The sequence below is a fragment of the Neopelma chrysocephalum genome, unplaced genomic scaffold (genome assembly GCF_003984885.1).
Source record: "Neopelma chrysocephalum unplaced genomic scaffold, ASM398488v2 Primary Assembly neopelma1_187, whole genome shotgun sequence".
Lineage (NCBI taxonomy): Eukaryota > Metazoa > Chordata > Aves > Passeriformes > Pipridae > Neopelma > Neopelma chrysocephalum.
This window is the reverse complement of record NW_020897849.1, coordinates 1,063,066-1,080,565: the sequence shown is the minus strand read 5'-3', so window position 1 is coordinate 1,080,565 and position 17,500 is coordinate 1,063,066. Positions and strand designations below refer to the sequence as shown.

The 17,500-nt window shown below is 48.5% G+C and overlaps 1 protein-coding gene across 4 annotated transcripts in view; it reads right to left on the bottom strand.

The window, feature by feature from the left end:
* Positions 1 to 17,500, bottom strand: part of PLXNA4 (plexin A4) — a 451,641-nt gene that overhangs the window by 32,943 nt on the left and 401,198 nt on the right. For all 4 annotated transcript variants that reach the window (XM_027702477.1, XM_027702478.1, XM_027702480.1 and 1 more), the window contains 5 exons: positions 17,283 to 17,425; positions 13,364 to 13,632; positions 10,860 to 10,926; positions 8,831 to 8,977; positions 1,819 to 1,978 (listed from right to left, as the gene is read on the bottom strand). In XM_027702477.1, coding sequence (XP_027558278.1) covers positions 1,819 to 1,978; positions 8,831 to 8,977; positions 10,860 to 10,926; positions 13,364 to 13,632; positions 17,283 to 17,425 — 786 coding nt within the window. The remainder of the gene's footprint in view (positions 1 to 1,818; positions 1,979 to 8,830; positions 8,978 to 10,859; positions 10,927 to 13,363; positions 13,633 to 17,282; positions 17,426 to 17,500) is intronic.

The window sequence follows — 17,500 nt, the reverse complement described above, 5'->3', positions numbered from 1 at the left end:
GAATAGCCTGTTTAAAAGCCATCGATTTCAAGGCCAGATCACAGTCATCTGCTCCGACCTCCTGTGGGCAAGGGCTGCTCCAGCCCTTCTGGAATCCTGAGGATTCAGCCCGGGGCAGGTTGATCTGGAGAGCTCTGTGATGATTCCTAATTCCCATTTGCTTCCTTCAACCTCGCTGAGGGATGGCAACAAACATCTTTTCCTGTGAAAAAGCTGGGATGGAGCTGTGGGTGAATGTGAGTGTCCTGCCCATGGCAGCCCTGCTCCTCCCACCTTGGGAGCTGATACGGTGAAGGAGCAACTACACTGCTGCTGGTAAGACTCTCTTACTAGATAAGGGGGGGTTTTGAGTGTTTTATTTTGTTTTTCTTTTCCCTTACTGCCCAAAGAGCTGCTGATTAGCCCATCTCTTGTCACTGTGGGTAAGCCTGTCCTCTGAGGGGTGCACATGCTCACATCTCCTCTCTGGAACTTTCTGGTCCTCAGAACCACTCAGATCATAGAATCACAGAATGGTTTGGGTTGGAAGGGACATTCAAGACCACCTCATTCCAACCTCCTGCCATGGGCAGGCACAGCTTCCACTGGACCAGGTGCTCCAAGCCCTGTCCAGCCTGGCCTTGAACAGGTCAATATATCTTAAACCAGAACGATTCTGGCTGTAAAATTGTCAGGGACCCTGCACACACACACACACAAACACACACACTTCTGCATCTGTTGGTTGTCACAGCTCCAATGGAACCTATGGAGCCAAATTTATCCCAGGCATTTGCAGCAGGCAGGTAGAATTCCTGCATCCCACTGTGGATGCATCGTTCATCCCCACAGCAGAACAAGCTGCTTCCCCCTCACACCCAGCCTGAGATCTGAAGGCAGTGGGCTCTGTGGGTGCCATCCAGCACCAGACAGGTCAGGAGATCCAACTGCAAACCCTACTCCTCTGCTCTGCTGTGCTCCTGGCACCATGCCCTCCCTGCCCTCCTGCTCACTCCAGCACTCACCATCCCCCTGCCGACTCCCAGCAGCTCCAGAATCGTTGTGGGTCCTTTCCTGATGATGTATATGATCTGTTCTTTACTGCTGCTGTTTTTGGCAGCTTGTCTCGTTATTCTAACTGCTCTTCATGAGCAATTTCTGTCAGGAATCCCTCCCTGCCCTGCACATACACACACACAGACACTTAACTTTAATCCCTGACCTCTCATTCCTGTCTCCGTTTATTGCTGTGAATTGTTTCTTGGCCTTGGTCCATTCCTTCTCCTTTTGGTTCCTCTACAACTTTGCTGGGTTTTATAGACTCCCGTCATTTTCCACTCCAGTCTCTTTGAGTGAACATTACTGAGGGAAAATTCTGGCAGATGCACCCACAATGCAATCCCCAGCCCCACATCAGACACCCCAGCAATGCCCTGAGCAGATTTTCCTACATTTTTTTCATAGCACCCTCCAGGTGTGGCATCACATCTGCCTGTGGACCCCAAACTCAGACATCTCACTCCTCCCAGCATCCTTGCTCCAGGTACTCTTTTTCCAGGGGTCTTTGACAGGAGAGCAAGAACAGTCCCACTCAAGCCTTTTCCACACCCTTGTCCGGGGTGAATTCTGTGGGCAGGAAAGCAGGAATGGCTGCTGGTCTTCTGAAGTCATCAAGGCCAAAGATTCCAGGAGATCAACACAGTGTCTCCTCTGCCCTCTCCCTGCTGCTCTGAGGGTACACTCAGCCTGGAGAGGGGAGACCTGCCCCAGGAAAGGGTCTGGATGGGGTTTGGCTGCCTCCCCTCCCCGATTCCCCCCTGCCTGGGGTCAATCACCTACCCAAATCCATGTCAGCAGCCTTGGGGCGGTGGGAGCAGGGCACGTTCTTGAAGATGGCATCCAGGATCTTCTCCTTGACCTGCGTGATGGTGTCACAGTTCAGGATCTTCACCGGGATCTCGGGGCTGTTCACGTTGTCGGGGTTCACACAGCTCAGGACCTGAGAAAGAGGCAGTGAGACCCACCACACATGGCACAGCAGCACAGGCACCCTCTGGCTGCCCCTCTGGCTGCTCTCTGCGTCCCACAAGCCATCGAGGGTGCAACAGTGGGGAAAAATGGGCCTTGAGAGTATTCCCTCCTTCAAGAGGGTGCAGGGATCTGGTTTCACATGGGGGGATTCCCTGCATCCACAGCTGTGCCCAGGGAATTAAAGCAAATTCAGTGTTTGGCTCTAAGTACGTGCTGTGGGCTCCCAGATTTTACAGCCCGAAGTTGATTTAGGGCTGATGTGGAGTTTTTTCTGAACTCGTGTCTCATATCTCCGTGGGCTGGAACTGCTGTACCTGTGGGAACAGCCCTTTGGATTTGAGACTCATTTCCTTGGCATCTTCATTATACTTAATCACAGAATCTCAGAGTGCTTTGGGTTGGAAGGAGCCTTAAAGATCACCTAATTCCAATTCCCCTGCCCCAAATTCCACTAGACCAGGTTGCTCCAAGCCCTGTTCCGATCTGACCCGGAACACTTCCAGGGATGGGGCAGCCACAGCTTCTCTGGGCAACTTGTTCCAGTGCCTCACCACCCTCACAGGGAAGAATTTCTTTGTTAATAACATAGAGCCCATGAATACCAGCTCATGGGTTCTGGTGCTCTCTGTACAAATGGTCGTTGGTGCAAACTTTTCATAGAATCCATTAAAAATGTACTCAGGTCTGACCCTGGTTGGAGCCAAATTGATATCCACAGGGCTCTCCAGAGCTTTCCTTGGCCTCTGACCCATTCCATGCTCCCTGGATAGCTGGCAAGGTGCCCTAATTCAGCAGTGGTCTCCTTGCAGTGCCACCTGAGTTTGATAATTCGGGTGAAAACGCTCTTCAACCTCTAAGCCTTAAATGTGCCCAGCCATGGCACTGACCAGGCCCCTCTCAGAAGAACGTGATTCATTTTGAAATGCAGGGCTTCTTCAAAAATGAAACACAAGCCAACATCAACAACCTCTGCTTTCACATTTAGCAGAAGAAAATTGACCCAACCGGAGAGGCCTCTCGTCTCTCTGAAGGAAAATTTAATTTTCTCCAAAGGCTCTGTCCAAGAGTAAATTCAAAGCACATGGGGTGGTGAGGGGGGAAAACCTTAAACACATGCACAGAGTATTTAACAGCAACCTGCTGTTCACCCTTGGCCATGTCTACATTGACCATTCTGCTCTCTTTTGGCTACAGAAGTGTGAAGTCTATAAAGTTTTATAAACTTAGCACACCTCTGCACTTGAAAGGAGTGTTCCCTGGTGCTCCAGGCAATATATAGCTATTAAATGTTCCTGGGCCACTTTTACAATTGCAGACATGTTAGTTTTGGTGCCTGAAACAAATTTTATCTTGACTGTAAATTCCCTTCTGTGGCACACAAGAGGTGCTGGACCCTCCATCACTTCTATCTTCACCTACTAAGATGCAGTGGGAGCTCAAAGTTGTTTAAAACAGGGTGAAATCATATCAGTATAATTACACACTGGCTCCCCAGGCTCTCTTTGGTGATGTTATGCTCAACTAAGAGGGACTTGTGAAGATTTTGCTTACAAAGAGCTCTGTGATCTTGCTGGATGAAAGGGGAGATGTAAATATGAGATATTGATTAGATCATAATGCTATTATTTATATGTCACTTCCAGAAGTATTGAAGAAGCATCAATTCAGATAATAATAACAGCCCAGATTTACAGTTCTGTGGCATCTTTCATCTCAAAGGATCACAGAATTAGACATAAAAAGCCCTGTTGAAATGCATCCAGTGTTGAGGTTATTAGTTGGTGTAGCCCTGTGCAGCCCTCCTGGGTTGTGCCCATTCCTTGCCTGCAGGAAACTCTTCCTCTGCAAACTCCTTGGGTGTATCCAGAAAATAAACACTTGATTGCTGGGAGCCTGTGCTGCTGTTGGGGTTATGGTTGGGCTCCACGATCTTAAAGGTGCTTTCCAACCTAAATTATCCTATTACACACCTGTAGGGAAATGGAAAAGGGATGGCAGGCTGGGACAGCTCTTTTGAGAGTGTTATAGGGGTCACACATGGTTCTGGAGACCAAGGTACTCTGCAGGTGTCTCCCAGAGATCTGATCTCAGCTGAGGTGAAATGAGCTGATGCCAATCACAACAAGACCTGTGCTGGGATTAATCCCTGATTCAAACAGCTGGAGTTCACTTTAGTCCCCAGCAAAAGGCCCTTTAGTGCTCTTTAAAACAATCTGGGCTGCCCTGCCAGGCCAACATCTGGTCCAGAGGACCCAACACCTCCTGCGGGTGCTGACTGGTGTCCACCACACCAGTACCCACCCTCCAGCTGGAAGGTGACAATGGGGATTTGCTCTTTTTAACTTGTTTATCCTCGAATTTCACAGGCTGCCAGGTTTGGAACGTGTCAGAAAACTCTGCCCAGTGAGCCACAGTCCTTCATGCCTTGACTACCACAGCCCTTGCTTTCCTCTGCCAGCTCAGCTGGAATAAGAAGGAAGAGCAGGGAAGGCAATATTTGAAAGAAGTTTGCTCTCAGGGGTTTCAGGCAGAGATGGGGGAGCTGATAGTCCCTATAACCCCTGAGCTCTCATGTGTACATTACAATGACCATCAGGAGTCTCTTTTCAACTTTTTGGGGAATTCACACATCACTTATGGAGACCAACACTCTTCCCAGAGCACAGTGGCTTTGACATACATGCCCCAGGTTTCACATCAACTCTCCATTGGTGTTTTCCTGCTCTTGTGGAGCAAGAAACTTTTCTCTGTACTGATAAAAACCAAGCTAAGACAAAGAACTAATCCCATTGCTCCTGCAGTGCTGCTCAGCTGCATCAATGCAATCTTGGTGGGGAAGACACTCCCTGCTGGCCTGTGTTGTATTCCCACAGGATTAGTCACCCTGAGGGAAGTTTTGCAGTGCTGATCTCCCAAATTCAGTCACTGCTGCTGCTCTATCACCCACCCCCTGCCTTCGAGCCCTGAGGGGCAGAGCTGGTGAAGTGGAGGAAGGGGAGAGGAGACTTCAGTGTCACTCAAGGATGTGAATGTTTTGTCCCTGAGAGGACACTAGCACTTGGCACTGCTGTTCTGTCATGCACTGGGGTCTGTGTCACATGAGGATGTGCCAGTTGTGGGGTCAATATGAAAAGGAATGGGACTGGGAGCACACTGAGCAGTAATCTCTGAGCCCTGCCCTTCCCCTGTACGACCTTGGGATGTGTCATCTCATTGAATTTGTGTTTATTGACCTTTTTCAACATCTTTGGGGTGTTTTTTTATCTGCCAGCCCTTCCAGCCATGAACTGTATTTAAGTATCTTATATACATGCAAAGCTTAGCTCAGCTAAGCCCTGATGGCCATTACAGATTACTGACATTTAAATAATAAAGGCAGAACTTGTAACTACTCATGTGGCTCTGAGTTCTCTGCAGTGTTTTAGTGGCCTGACCTGGGAGCTGGATGTCCCTACAGTTTCTGTCCCAGGGACAGAAATCCTTCTCTCCCTTCTAGATTGGGCTGAAAGGTTCAAGGGGGGTTGAAAACAGAGAGGCTTGGTGGAGAAAAAGAAGAAGGACCCCAAAAAAAACCAAGCATAGGAAAGAATTCTGATGTCATAGAATTAGAGAATTATAGGTTTGGGTTGGAAGGACCTTAAAGACCATCTAGTCTTAACCCTCTGCCATGGGCAGGGACACCTTCCACTATTCCAGGTTGCTCAGAGCCCCATCCAACCTGACCTTGAACACTTCCAGGGGTGGGGTGTCAACAACTTCTCTGGGCAACCTCTTCCAATATCTTGATGGTGACTTTCTTCCTGCCACCAAACTCCCTCAAAAGCCTTAACCAAAGGCAGCTGAAAGGATCTTTATCCACCTGGACTATGTTCTCAGGAGAGAGGATCCCATTAGGCTGCCAGCAGTGGAGCCACTGAGGTGTGCAGGGACCACACAGGGCAGGTCACTGCTCCAGATGTTCTGGGCATCTCCTCCCTGTCGCCCCCAAACACTAATTAGCCAACACTCTTGACAGCTTCTAACACATCTCTTTGCTCCCCTGTGTTATTTGTACCAACAGAAATGCAGCTGCTGCAGGAGATGGATGGTTTTTCACCTCCCAGTGATGGCAGCAGCAGTGGCAGCAGCAGTGAGGGTTTTGCATCTGGATTCTCCTTTGGTGAATGGCTAAAAATCCCATGGATTCTGGCAAAGGCAGATGGCAGCCAGCAGGGATGAGATCTGCCTCTGTCTCACAGATGGGATAATGTAGCTGGGTTTTCAAGAGCACTGCATTCCAGAGATGATGAGCATTAACACAAGAGGGGGTTCCTCTGGGGTTCACAGATTGGAGAAGGCCCACTGTTTAGCTGCAACCATTTATTCCAGCAAATCACATCTGTAAGTAGCTTAGTTTCTCCTGGCTGAAAATTCCCTTGTAAGTACAGGAATTCTTACAGACTGCAAAGACCCTTAGACACCAAGGGCTGCTTCCTTGGACACCTGTAGGACCTGGCAGACAGCAACTTGGAGCTACCTGGTTTTGGAGAGAAATCAGACCAAAACAACCTAAATTTAGTGCATGAGGTGTGTGTTGTAAAATCAATTTGTTCCAGGTGCCTGAATGTGCTCCATCTTTTTTTTTCTCTCCCTGGATAAGTCAATTCCTTTGGATCTGCTCTTCACTCAAACCATGTTCAAAACCATGATTTAAAATATTAGGTCATAGAATAGAGTCATAAAATCATAGAATGGTTTGGGTTGGAAGGACCTTAAAGATCATCTCGTTCCAACCCCCCTGCCAAGGGCAGGGACACCTTCCACTATCCCAGGTTGCTCCAAGCCCTGTCCAACCTGGCCTTGGACACTTCCAGGGATGGAGCATCCACAGCTTCTCTGGGGAACCTCTTCCCGTGTCTCACCACCCTCACAGGGAAGAATTTCTCTCTAATATCTACTCTAAACCTACTTTCAGTTTGAAGCCATTCCCCCTCGTCCTGTTAATCCATCCTCTTGTCAATAATCTCTCTCCATCTTTTTTTGTGGGCTGTTTTCAGGTACTACAAAGCCACAATTATGTCACCCCAAAGCTTCTCTTTTCCAGCTCATGATTAACGAAGGCTAAAGAATAAATCATGGAATCCTTTAGTTTGGAAAAGACCTCTAAGATCCTCGAGTATGTACCTTCCAAAAAAAGCCCTGGCCCTGTCTTCCAGGAATAATGGCAATAAACAGCCTGTTTCCATGTGCCACACTGCTGGAATTGGGATTTACCTCAGCCAAGTGCTCCGGATATGTGAACATCCCAGTGAATTTTAACCCCATAAACTGCAAACTCACAGTGCTGGTTTAGAGCAGGAGATTGAGGGAATTCCCACATTACAAACACTAAATCAGTTCTTGCTTCATTTCATTACTGTATATTTTTAATAAGATGTGTCACACTGCTGAAGGAAGGTAGAGAAAGGACAAAATTAAAAAGAAATAAAGAGAAACAGAAAGGAAGGACAATCCTGTTCACATTCTGCTTCTTCTTAATCTCCTTCACCGGAGCTGATCTCTGTAAATCTGCTGAGATTCCTATCGGGATATATTTGTCTGCTCTTGAGATGTAAGAGGGAGAGCTGATTAACATCAAACAGCACAAAGGGAAGGAGGAGAGCTTTGTTCAGGCTGCTGTATAATTACTACCCTTTGCTGGCTGCTTTCTATCAAGCCTAAAAGGATCTGGGGGGATTTCCTTTGGTGAAAGGGATCACTCCGTGTCTGTGTTTTCCTTCCTTCTGCTCCCTCTCTCCATGTGAGACCAGCCTCTGAATTGCTCCACAACAACAGCAAAGAAGGACCATGCTGATGATTTAATAGGAAAGTCACGTTTTTAATACGCAAAATAAAAGTGTGATCTTATTTCAGGATAAAATCCAACCCCCCATCAGACCTGGATTCAATCAAAGCTCAGCTCTAGGCTGAAGACAAGCAGAATTTCAACATCAGCCCAGCTGAGCTGAGGTTTAAGACAGGTCAAGGAGCCAACACCGACTGGGGGTTAGAACCAGATGATCTTTAAGGTCCTTTCGAACCCAAACCATTCTGGGATTCTATGATTAGGCACAGTTTTCAGAGCTATCCAGAGTGAAGTGAAATGAATGTCCCTCATACAAAACTGCAGTTAAAATAATCTGATCAATTTAGAGCATCTTCTGACAGGCCTGAAGTTTGGGGTTGGGTTTTTCTGAGGACAAAGGCACAGGAAAGAGAAAAATTACAAGGATCATCGAAGACTTAGAAAGTGATCTTTATCCCACAGAGACTTAGAAGCTCCGTGGATTTAGCGTATCCAGGAAAGAATGAAGGCCCAAAAAAACACACTAAGAAGAGATATCTAATGCTCTTTAATTGATGCTCTTTAATCAAGTGGGAAAGGGTGTAATCTCAGAGCAGAAGCTAAAGCTGCACATCTGCAATGTATATCTTGCACCACACAGACAATTCCATTTTGAAGCGAATGACTCAGTGCCAGGGATTAGTTTTCTTCCCCTTGAAATCTTTAAATCAACTTCATTTTTCTTTGACTTGTGCTTTCTCAAGAGGAATGGCTGCACAAGTTCTAGACAAGACCTAAAATCCTTCCACTGTGTACCTCTGACATATCCGTTGATGCATAAGTCCTCATGGGAGAAAAAGATTTTTAATTTTAATAATCAATCTTCAGCAGAGTTACCCTGCTGGGATACGGGGATAATTGTCCCAGAGGGTCAGCATGCCCATCGTGGGCTTCTGTTCTCTAAATTCCATTTTTCTAGAAGGTTCTGGACAAGCCCACAGGTCTCAGAGCACTCACCAGTGTCTTGTAGTCGATCTGCTGTCGGATGAGCTTGTCCTCACTCAGGGAATACCGGGCCTCCCCAGTGATGGAATCGATGGGACCCTTCTCCATCTGCTGCTTGATGGCACAGAAAAGGGAGAAGAGAGGTTCTCCAGCACACTCCTGCAGGGGTGAGAGACAACCATGAGGTGAAACCAGAGGAGGAAAGGGGAGAACCAAACCCACGTGGCATCTCGGTGACTGCCATGGCTTGCCATCCCAAATCTCTCCAGACCAATACATCAGTGTATTCCATGCAGCCCAGGAACAGAGGTCACCCTCCACTTCCACAGAGAACAACCAGCCCTGGAAAGCCAACCCCACAGTGTCTTGTCACGGGACAAAGGTGTCAGTGCTCTCTGGCAGTGCTGGGACCAGCAGAGCCTTGCAGGTGCTGTTCCAGTCAGTGCCACCAGGCCAGAGCTCTGCACTGCTGAGGAGGGTTCCAGAGAACCTGGAGGCAGCTCTGAAAGGGAGATGGACTGATGGTGCCTCATCCTGAGTGTCTGGACAGTGTCCACAGCCTCCCTGAGCACTCTCATGCTGGAGGCAAATAGGGATGCTGAGGCAGGAGCAGCTCCATGAGCCAGGGGAGATGTGCCCCTGGGTCTGTGTGGTTGCACTGGTGATATCAGATGTGTGGAGCCCACACGGCACAGCAATAGGCAGCCCACAGGCAGGGCCAGCAAACACACCTCTCCCTAATTTCCCCTCATCATTCACACTCACTGCACTCCCCTCCTCACACTTTTCCCAGCCTCTCCTCCCTTGCTGCCCTCCCTCAGCACATTCCCTGCCATGAACCCCTCCTCGTGATTTCCTCTCTTGCCTCTTTCCCCCTTCATCCTTCCTCCCCTCCCCACCCTCTCCTCTTGTGTCCCAACTCAGGGAGCGAGGTCATTTTCCCCTGGTGTAAATCCCAGGGAAAACAAGTTAATAATCAGAAGCAAAGTGGCCCCTTTTTCAGTTCCTACACCTGTCTCCCACTTAATTAGCTTATCTGCCAGCAGCATATTGCTTCTGTGTGCCTGTCTCTTGCCCTTATCAGGCCTCTGTTCAGGCTAAGGCAAGAAGACAAGTAGCTGAGTGGGGTGAAAAAAGCCTATTATAAAAGCAGCTCTTTAGAGAGTCACCTCCTTATATCCTTTCCTTTCAGCTCAGAGCAGGGATCTGATACTGAAGTCACTAAAATTACCTTCCAGGGACCTTCAAAACTTTCCCCTGTGTTCATCCTTGAACTGGGGGAGGCTCAGGGGACTGGGGTTTGTTTGTGAAGCCTTGAATTGCCGGGCAGAGGGTGGTTATTGTGTCCAAATGAGGCTGTCAGGTGTGAGGATATTTAGCAACTGCACTGGGAGTGGGGGAGAGGAGCAAGCCCAGCTCCTTCCCAACAGGCTGGCTCTGAGTTTGGTCTCTTGGCAATTGTCATGCCTGGGGCTCAGTGTGGGTCCCCAAGGGGGACCTGCCATCACCCAGCAGGTCTCAAAGGCTGAAAGACTCTTTTTTTTTTTTTGCTACCCACCACCCTAAGGAGACCTTCCAGGAGGAACAAGAGGGCTCAGAGGGTTCTTTCACTCTTTTGCTGCTGAGTGTCCTTCCAGCTGGGGCTGGATCTCAGTCCTGCCTCTGAACTGAGGTGGAAGGAGATCTCCAGCCACCATGCACCGAAAATATGGGTCACCACATGATGGAGAACTCAGGCTACTGGTAAAAAGAGAGCATTTTCCATACAGGTCTCAATCAGGGTCTGAAAACCGCCACATTTCAGCACTGACCCTCAGATCCCACCTCTCTGCGAGGAGAAAGACCAACAGGCTGCTTTTTTAACAAAGTGTCCCTCTTTGTTCTCCCTGGATCAGAAAACAGCCCATCTCCAATTAGGCAGTGACCTCCTTCCAGAGAAAAAAAAAGAATTTTTCCTTTATATCTGGGAAGATTTTTGCCCCAACTAAACCTCACCAAGAAGAAATGTATTAAAGCAGCTGTTTTTCCAGGCTCCTCTTACCTTGAGGAACTTGTAGAGAAGGAAGGTGAACCAGTTGGTGAGCATTTTCTCAGCCACAGACTCTGTCCTAAAATCAGGGAGGGAGAAAAGGCAAATTGGAAATGATTTAGTTGCGCTGATCATATCAAAGAACTAATCAAAATATTGGCCTGGTCCAGATCTCTGAGCCCTGTGCTAAGTCTGGCACGACAATCTCAGGCTTCAGCACGTTTTAGATTTAGGGAACCTGCAAATTCTTACTGCCTTGTTGACTCTCCTGTGGCCAGAACTCCCCGTGTGTCTGTTTTTCAGTTTCTTCAACAACGAAAAAGAGTTGACAACATTTGAGGGAATCTTCTGCAAAGAGCTAAGGGAAGATAAATCCATCAAATATGAGGAGCTCAGAGCTAGGCCATATGTCAAGTAGGCTATATAAATACTCAAGAGAGACAGATCTAAATCACTAGGGAGCAGTTATGTGGCACAGGGAGTTATCTCCCTGGCATTTGGGAGTGATTATACTCCTCAGTGTGGCAATGTGGAGCATTCACAGAGCTCACGCTTTTGCCCTTGAACACTCTGTCCTCCACTAAACAGAGATCCATCTCGAGGCTTCAGGATGAACTTTTCCTACAGAAAGACCAACTCAGACCTGTAAGTGTGGTTTGGACACCAGGGGCACAGGATAAACCTGTGTTGGCTCCACTACATGCACTGGTGCTGCTCAAGAAGAAAGCACAAGTCCCTGTCTGGTTAAATTAAAGTGGATCCTCCTTGTCCTGGCTCTCACCAAAGCCACACAGGGGTTCTTGCTTGTTTTTGTTGTTCCCTGCCCTGAAAATCTCTTTGGAGCTGTAGATGCCATGTGGGATGAACACTGGACTCAGGTAAGGAGGGAAAATCACTTCTGCCAGCTCCTTCTTTCTGTCAAATATCTCCAAAATGGCCACTGCAGAAAGGTGTTGGAAGATTCCCTTCCATCCACAGACTCATGGGGAGGGAAGGGAAGCATAAAGTTGGATCCAGCTGCTCCAAATCATTGTGTGAGGACCTCACACCAACATCTGACCCAAGGCACTGAGCTATTCATGTGTTCTGTCCTGGTGCTGCTCGGGGCAGGACCTCCAGCTCAGAGCACAAAGCACATCTCTGGTTTCTCCTCATGTTTTCAGACCTTGGAACAGTGGATGTGCCTTCTCTGTTCCCTGGCTCTCCTTCCAAAGGCCGCAATTAATGTCCAACAAAGAGGACAAGAGTTAGAAAAGAGCTGGAAGAAGGAGAAAGAGGAAAGATGGGACGCTCAGGACAAGACAGTAATGAGCAACCAGGGAAGATAAAGAGATGGAGAAAGGGGAAGAAAAAGGAGAACATGAAGGGAGGAGACAGTTGGAAGGAGGCAGTGCCATCCAGCATCAGAGGAGAAGCACAGAAAGGAAGTCTGGGGACAGCTGCAGGTTGGTCACCAGCCAGGCTGGAGGGCTTGGATCACATCAGGGAGTCAACTGACACCAAAGCAAAGTCCATCCTGTGCCCCTGGCATTGCTGCCCTGAATGCCAGGAAGTGCCTTCTGCTCCCTTTTCTGCTGATTGTCCATAGTGGGCCATGTGCCAAAGGAAAAGCCTCCCAGAAGGCACCAGAGATCTCTTCCCTGCCCAAGCCATCCATCATAATCAGCTGAGGGCTCCTCAGAGTTGGCTCTGAGCAGTGGCAAAGGCCATTCCTCTCCAGAAGACTCCCCCTGATTTTACTCAGGATCAGAAAGATTGGTTCAGACCATGAAAAGAAGATGAATCTGATCCTAAAGGGGGAAAAAGCAGCACTTCCTTAGGCAGGGAAGGCACTTAAATTACAGAGCAGTAGATTTCTAACTCGAGGTTTCCCACAGAACTGTGGAGTTTAGACCAAGAAGCACCAATTCAAACTTGTCCCTTGTATAAAACCAGCCCTGTTGTCCTGCTCAGCTCTTCTGCTGCCTTCCCCAAACTCCCAGCACCAAGCTCTGGGAGACACAGGAGATCCCACAGTGCAGCTGAAGGCTCTCCATGTGTTCATAGGTAATTAAGGAACAAAAAACAAAGCTGGGAATTCCACACCCCAGGCAGGAGATGGAAGAAGTTGACATACTGCTCACCAGGGATATAACACAGCCTGTTTTATGGGATACACTTAGAGGTCCTACACAACATAGTTGGAGTTTGCAGGTTAAAAGGAAAAATAAACCTAAATTTAACATCTTAAGCACACAGAGAGTCCAAAATAAGAATTAGGAAACAAGGGCTTTTGCTGCCCTTACGAAGCTTTATGGAGGATCCACATGAAAATCAGGAGATAATTTAGTTCTGGAACTTTTAATTCCTTAACTGTAACTTAACCCAATTCTGTAACTATCAATCATTGGCCACTTTTTGGTTAGGGAGGAGAGGAATCAAGAGCTACACCTTTCCTCCAAAGATGACTATGATTATGTCAGACAGCGGAGCACAGGCTTCCCAACCCAACTCCCTCCAGCCCCAGCCATCCTTACCTCCGGAGCAGCAGCTTGGGGTGGTTCTTGCTCTCCAGGTTTTTGTCTATGAGGTCGGCCAGGAGCTGTTTGAGGACATCAGTGGCATATTCCAGCTTGCTCTGCAGCACTGTCATGATCAGCGAGGCCACGTTGCCGCGGTCCCTCATAGAGAAGCTGCGCTGGGACTCCAGAGTGCGGATGAAGGACAGCAGGAACACCTTGTTGTTGATGAGCTGGGCAAAGAGCTTCAGGCCTTTTTCCACCCTTTCCTGCCTGTAGCCAGGGACCTGCCCAAGAAGAAAGGGAGTTTATGCCTTTATACCTTTCTCTGACCTCCCCAAATGGGTCTCACACCCTTTGCTGCCTCTCTGCCCTCATCCCTCCAGCTCCTCCAATTAAGGGAAGAGGGGAAGAGAGTCCACACATCATCTAATGATTAGGAAGCCTGGCAGAACTCCTACCCACAGCCAGATGATTTTTTTCCAATCCTGTGTTTCCCTCTCTGAACAGCACTTCAAAAAGGGATTGCTGGTGCCTGGATGTGGTACTGCACCACATTATAGTTTTATTTTAGTCAAACTGAAGTCTTATTCTAGTTTCATCCAAAACTACTTGAAACCTTCTAACAGAGGTTTGGGATTCAACTTTAGGAGAGGCAGAAAGAAAGTGAATGGGAAAGAGAGAGTGGGGTCAAGTTTTGAGGAGATGAAGAGGCACAGAGGTTTGTAAGTCTCTTATATATCTCTCAGCTCTGAGAGGTTGCCGAACTAATTTTTATATAGAAGAATTTAGGACCCCAACACTGTAGCCTGTGCTCCACAGTCATAGAATCCTAGAATCACAGAATCAATTGAGTTGGAAAAGCCCTCTGAGATCATCCGGTCCAACCCTTGCTCCAACCCTGCCGTGGTTCCCAGCCCGTGGCACTGATGCCACATCCAGTCTGTCCTTAAACACCTCCAGGGACAGAGAGTCCACTCCCTCCCTGGGCAGCCCATTCCAATGGCTGAGCACTCTCCATGGAAAACATTCCTTCCTGATGTCCAACCTGACCCTGCCCTGGCCCAGCTTGAGGCCGTGCCCTCTTGTCCTACTGCTGGTTCCCTGGAGCAGAGCCCGACCCCCCCCGGCTCCCCCCTCCTGTCAGGGAGTTGGAGAGAGTGAGGAGGTCTCCCCTGAGCCTCCTCCTCTCCAGGCTGAGCCCCCCCAGCTCCCTCAGCCTCTCCTCACAGCACTTGTGCTCCAGTCCCTTCCCCAGCCTCGCTGCTCTTCTCTGCCCCTGCTCCAGCCCCTCCAGGGCCTTCCTGAGCTCAGGGCCCAGAGCTGGACACAGCACTCCAGGGGTGGCCTCCCCAGCGCCCAGCCCAGGGGCACAAGCCCTGCCCTGCTCCTGCTGCCACACTCTTCCTCAGCCAGCCCAGCAGCCATTGGCCCTCTTGCCCCCCTGGCCACACTCGGGCTCCTCTTCAGCTTCCTGGCCAGCCCAACTCCCAGCTCCCTTCCTGCCTGGCTGCTCTCCAGCCCCTCTGGCCCAGCCTGGAGCTGCAGGGGCTTCTTGTGGCCAAAGGGCAGGACCCAGCCCTTGGCCTTGTGGAACCTCAGCATGGTGGTCCATGGTGGGCTTCACCCTTCCTGGTCCTTCTGATTCTAGAAAAAAATGGAGCCCAAATAGGGAACCCCAAACTCATTCCTCCAGGTTGCTGAAGCTGTTCCAGTCCTTGAAAAAAAACCTTCCCTGGAAGCGGGATGGTTTCACCAAAGAGCAACACATGTCACTGAGACATGGATGTATTAATAACCAACCAAATTTGGCACTTTAATACAGAATAAGTTGGCATGTTTAAACAACCAACTAATGCAGGCCCCTTATAGAGTCATTATTTTAATTCAGGAAATTAGAGTTCTAAACTCTTTTTGCATACAGCAAATAAATTACTTCCTAAATAGCTTGAGACAACCAACCAACCAACCAACAAACCACTACCACCCATCCTGCCAATAATTATTTTTAACTCACTTGCTTGAACATTTAATATTGTCTATCCTCGGGTTATTATGGAGAATTAAATAAAAAATAACAAGAAAAGTATTTTGTGCTGCATCTGGAAGCACTTAATTAGCAAATGAACTGGAAATAAGTGAGACCTTCTCACTGCAGGATCTTTTCCAATAAATAGCAACTCCTTGGTGCTCCAGAGAAGAGAGCAGAATGGGAGCTGCCTTCATGTTGGTACCAAAGATGTTGACACTGGAAGAGCTGCTGAAGCTTTACAGAGGATTAAGGAAAAAAAATAATGAATGGAATGAAAGGAAGGAGAGATCAAAGGTGGTGGATTGAAACATTAGCTCTGTGTGTATCTACAGAGGGGAGCATCCGTGCTAAGACCTCTGTAGGGGTCAGATGCTATTCTGTGATCAGCTGTCTGGGGTTAATGAATGTAGGGATTGAAATTGGCTGTGGGGATAATGAAAGTGTTTGTGTGTGTGGACACACATGTGAGAGGGAGATTCAGCACCCCTTGTTTCTCCTGCCCATTTATTGAAGCTGCTGAGTTACTTGTCCTGAGGGAAAGCAGCTCGAGGCCACTTACCTGCACCCCACAATTAAATGTGTGCTGTAGTGAATGTGTAACTCAGCCTCCCACCCAGTCCCACAAGTCCTCCTTGCTGGCAGATCAGGTTTTCTAATGGTTCTTTCCACATAGTTCAATGAATTTTGGCTCTTCCGAGTGGAAGGAGCAAAGACGAGCAGGGATCTCTGATTACACAGCCAGCCAAGCACGGGATTGCCTGTGCCAGCTCCTGCCTCTCCTTCCTGCCAACTAACCCCAGTCTTGGCCTCCAGCAATCCCACCAGCCCATGCCAGAGCCCCTCTGAAGATCAGAACCTGCCAAAGACTTTGCAGAGACCTGAGCCAACAACCTCCCTGGCCTTGGCTGTGGTGTAGCTCCTGATTCTCAGGCCCAGGTATTCCCAGAGCAGAGCCTGTCCATCTGCCAGAGCCTGATGCAGATTTTGGGCTGGCAGAACTCACCTGGGCTCCCATCAAGCTCTCTGTCACCACTGAGGTAACACAGGCTGTGTGGAGACCCCAGCAGTGGTGGGCACTGTCTCACTGTTCAGAGAGTCGGGGTGGAGGAGGAAGGTGTGGGCAGAGCATTGACAGAGAGATGCTGCAAACCACAGAGTGCAGCAAAGGTGAACCTCTTTCAGTGACAGGAAGTTATTTTTATAGGGGTTGCCACAAAAAAAATGGCCTCTTGGTAGTGTGAGGGTCATACAAAGCTGGAGTGACACTGGGAAGTGTCCTGCTCTGCCATACAACTTCTTTTCCTTGCCCCTGCACGGCAGTAACTAATTAATCCAGACTAAAAATCAAGCCACAGCAGGGTGAAAACCAAGGAGAAGCTTAATAGAGTAGACCTAATGCACACAGATCTGTGAGAATCTTTCAAATAAGTGAGGGATTAAAGAGAATTTAACAGGTAACAAGTGACAGGATGAGAGGAAATGGCCTCGAGTTGGGCCAGGGAATGTTTAGATTGGATATTAGGAAAAATTTCTTCACTATAAGGCTTGTCAGGTATTGGAACAAGCTGCCTGTGGAAGTGATGGAGTGACTATCCCTGGAGGGATTTAAAAGATGTAGATGTGGCACTTGGGGACATGGGTTAGGGTGGAATTGGCAGTGCTGGATTAATGGTTGGACTCAATGATCTTAGAGGGCTTTTCCAAACTTAACAATTCTATGATCTGAGTCAGCAGCCACCATCTCCCCCTTTCCATATGGATTTTTAATGAGGTGCAGTTTTGTCCCTGGTAGCACACAACATTGGAAGCCACAATGTCCCCACCACACCCCACCACGCCCATGTCATTCAGGACCAAACAGGGAGGAATGAGAGGATTCAGAAGCAGCAGGTGTTGATTTCTTACCTCCAGATCCCTCAGAACTGGGTGATCTTCAATGCCAGGGAAAAGCACCCTCATGGTGTAGGTTCTGTAATCCAGGAAAGGGATCCCGGCTCCATCCAGGTCACTGGTCAGCTCGTGGATATCTGTCTGCAGCTCTGCAAAGGCTGGCACAAAAAAAGGAACAACTCAGGTAGCAGTGACAACCCAGATCTCCCTCCCCATGATGGGAAAGGCCCTCA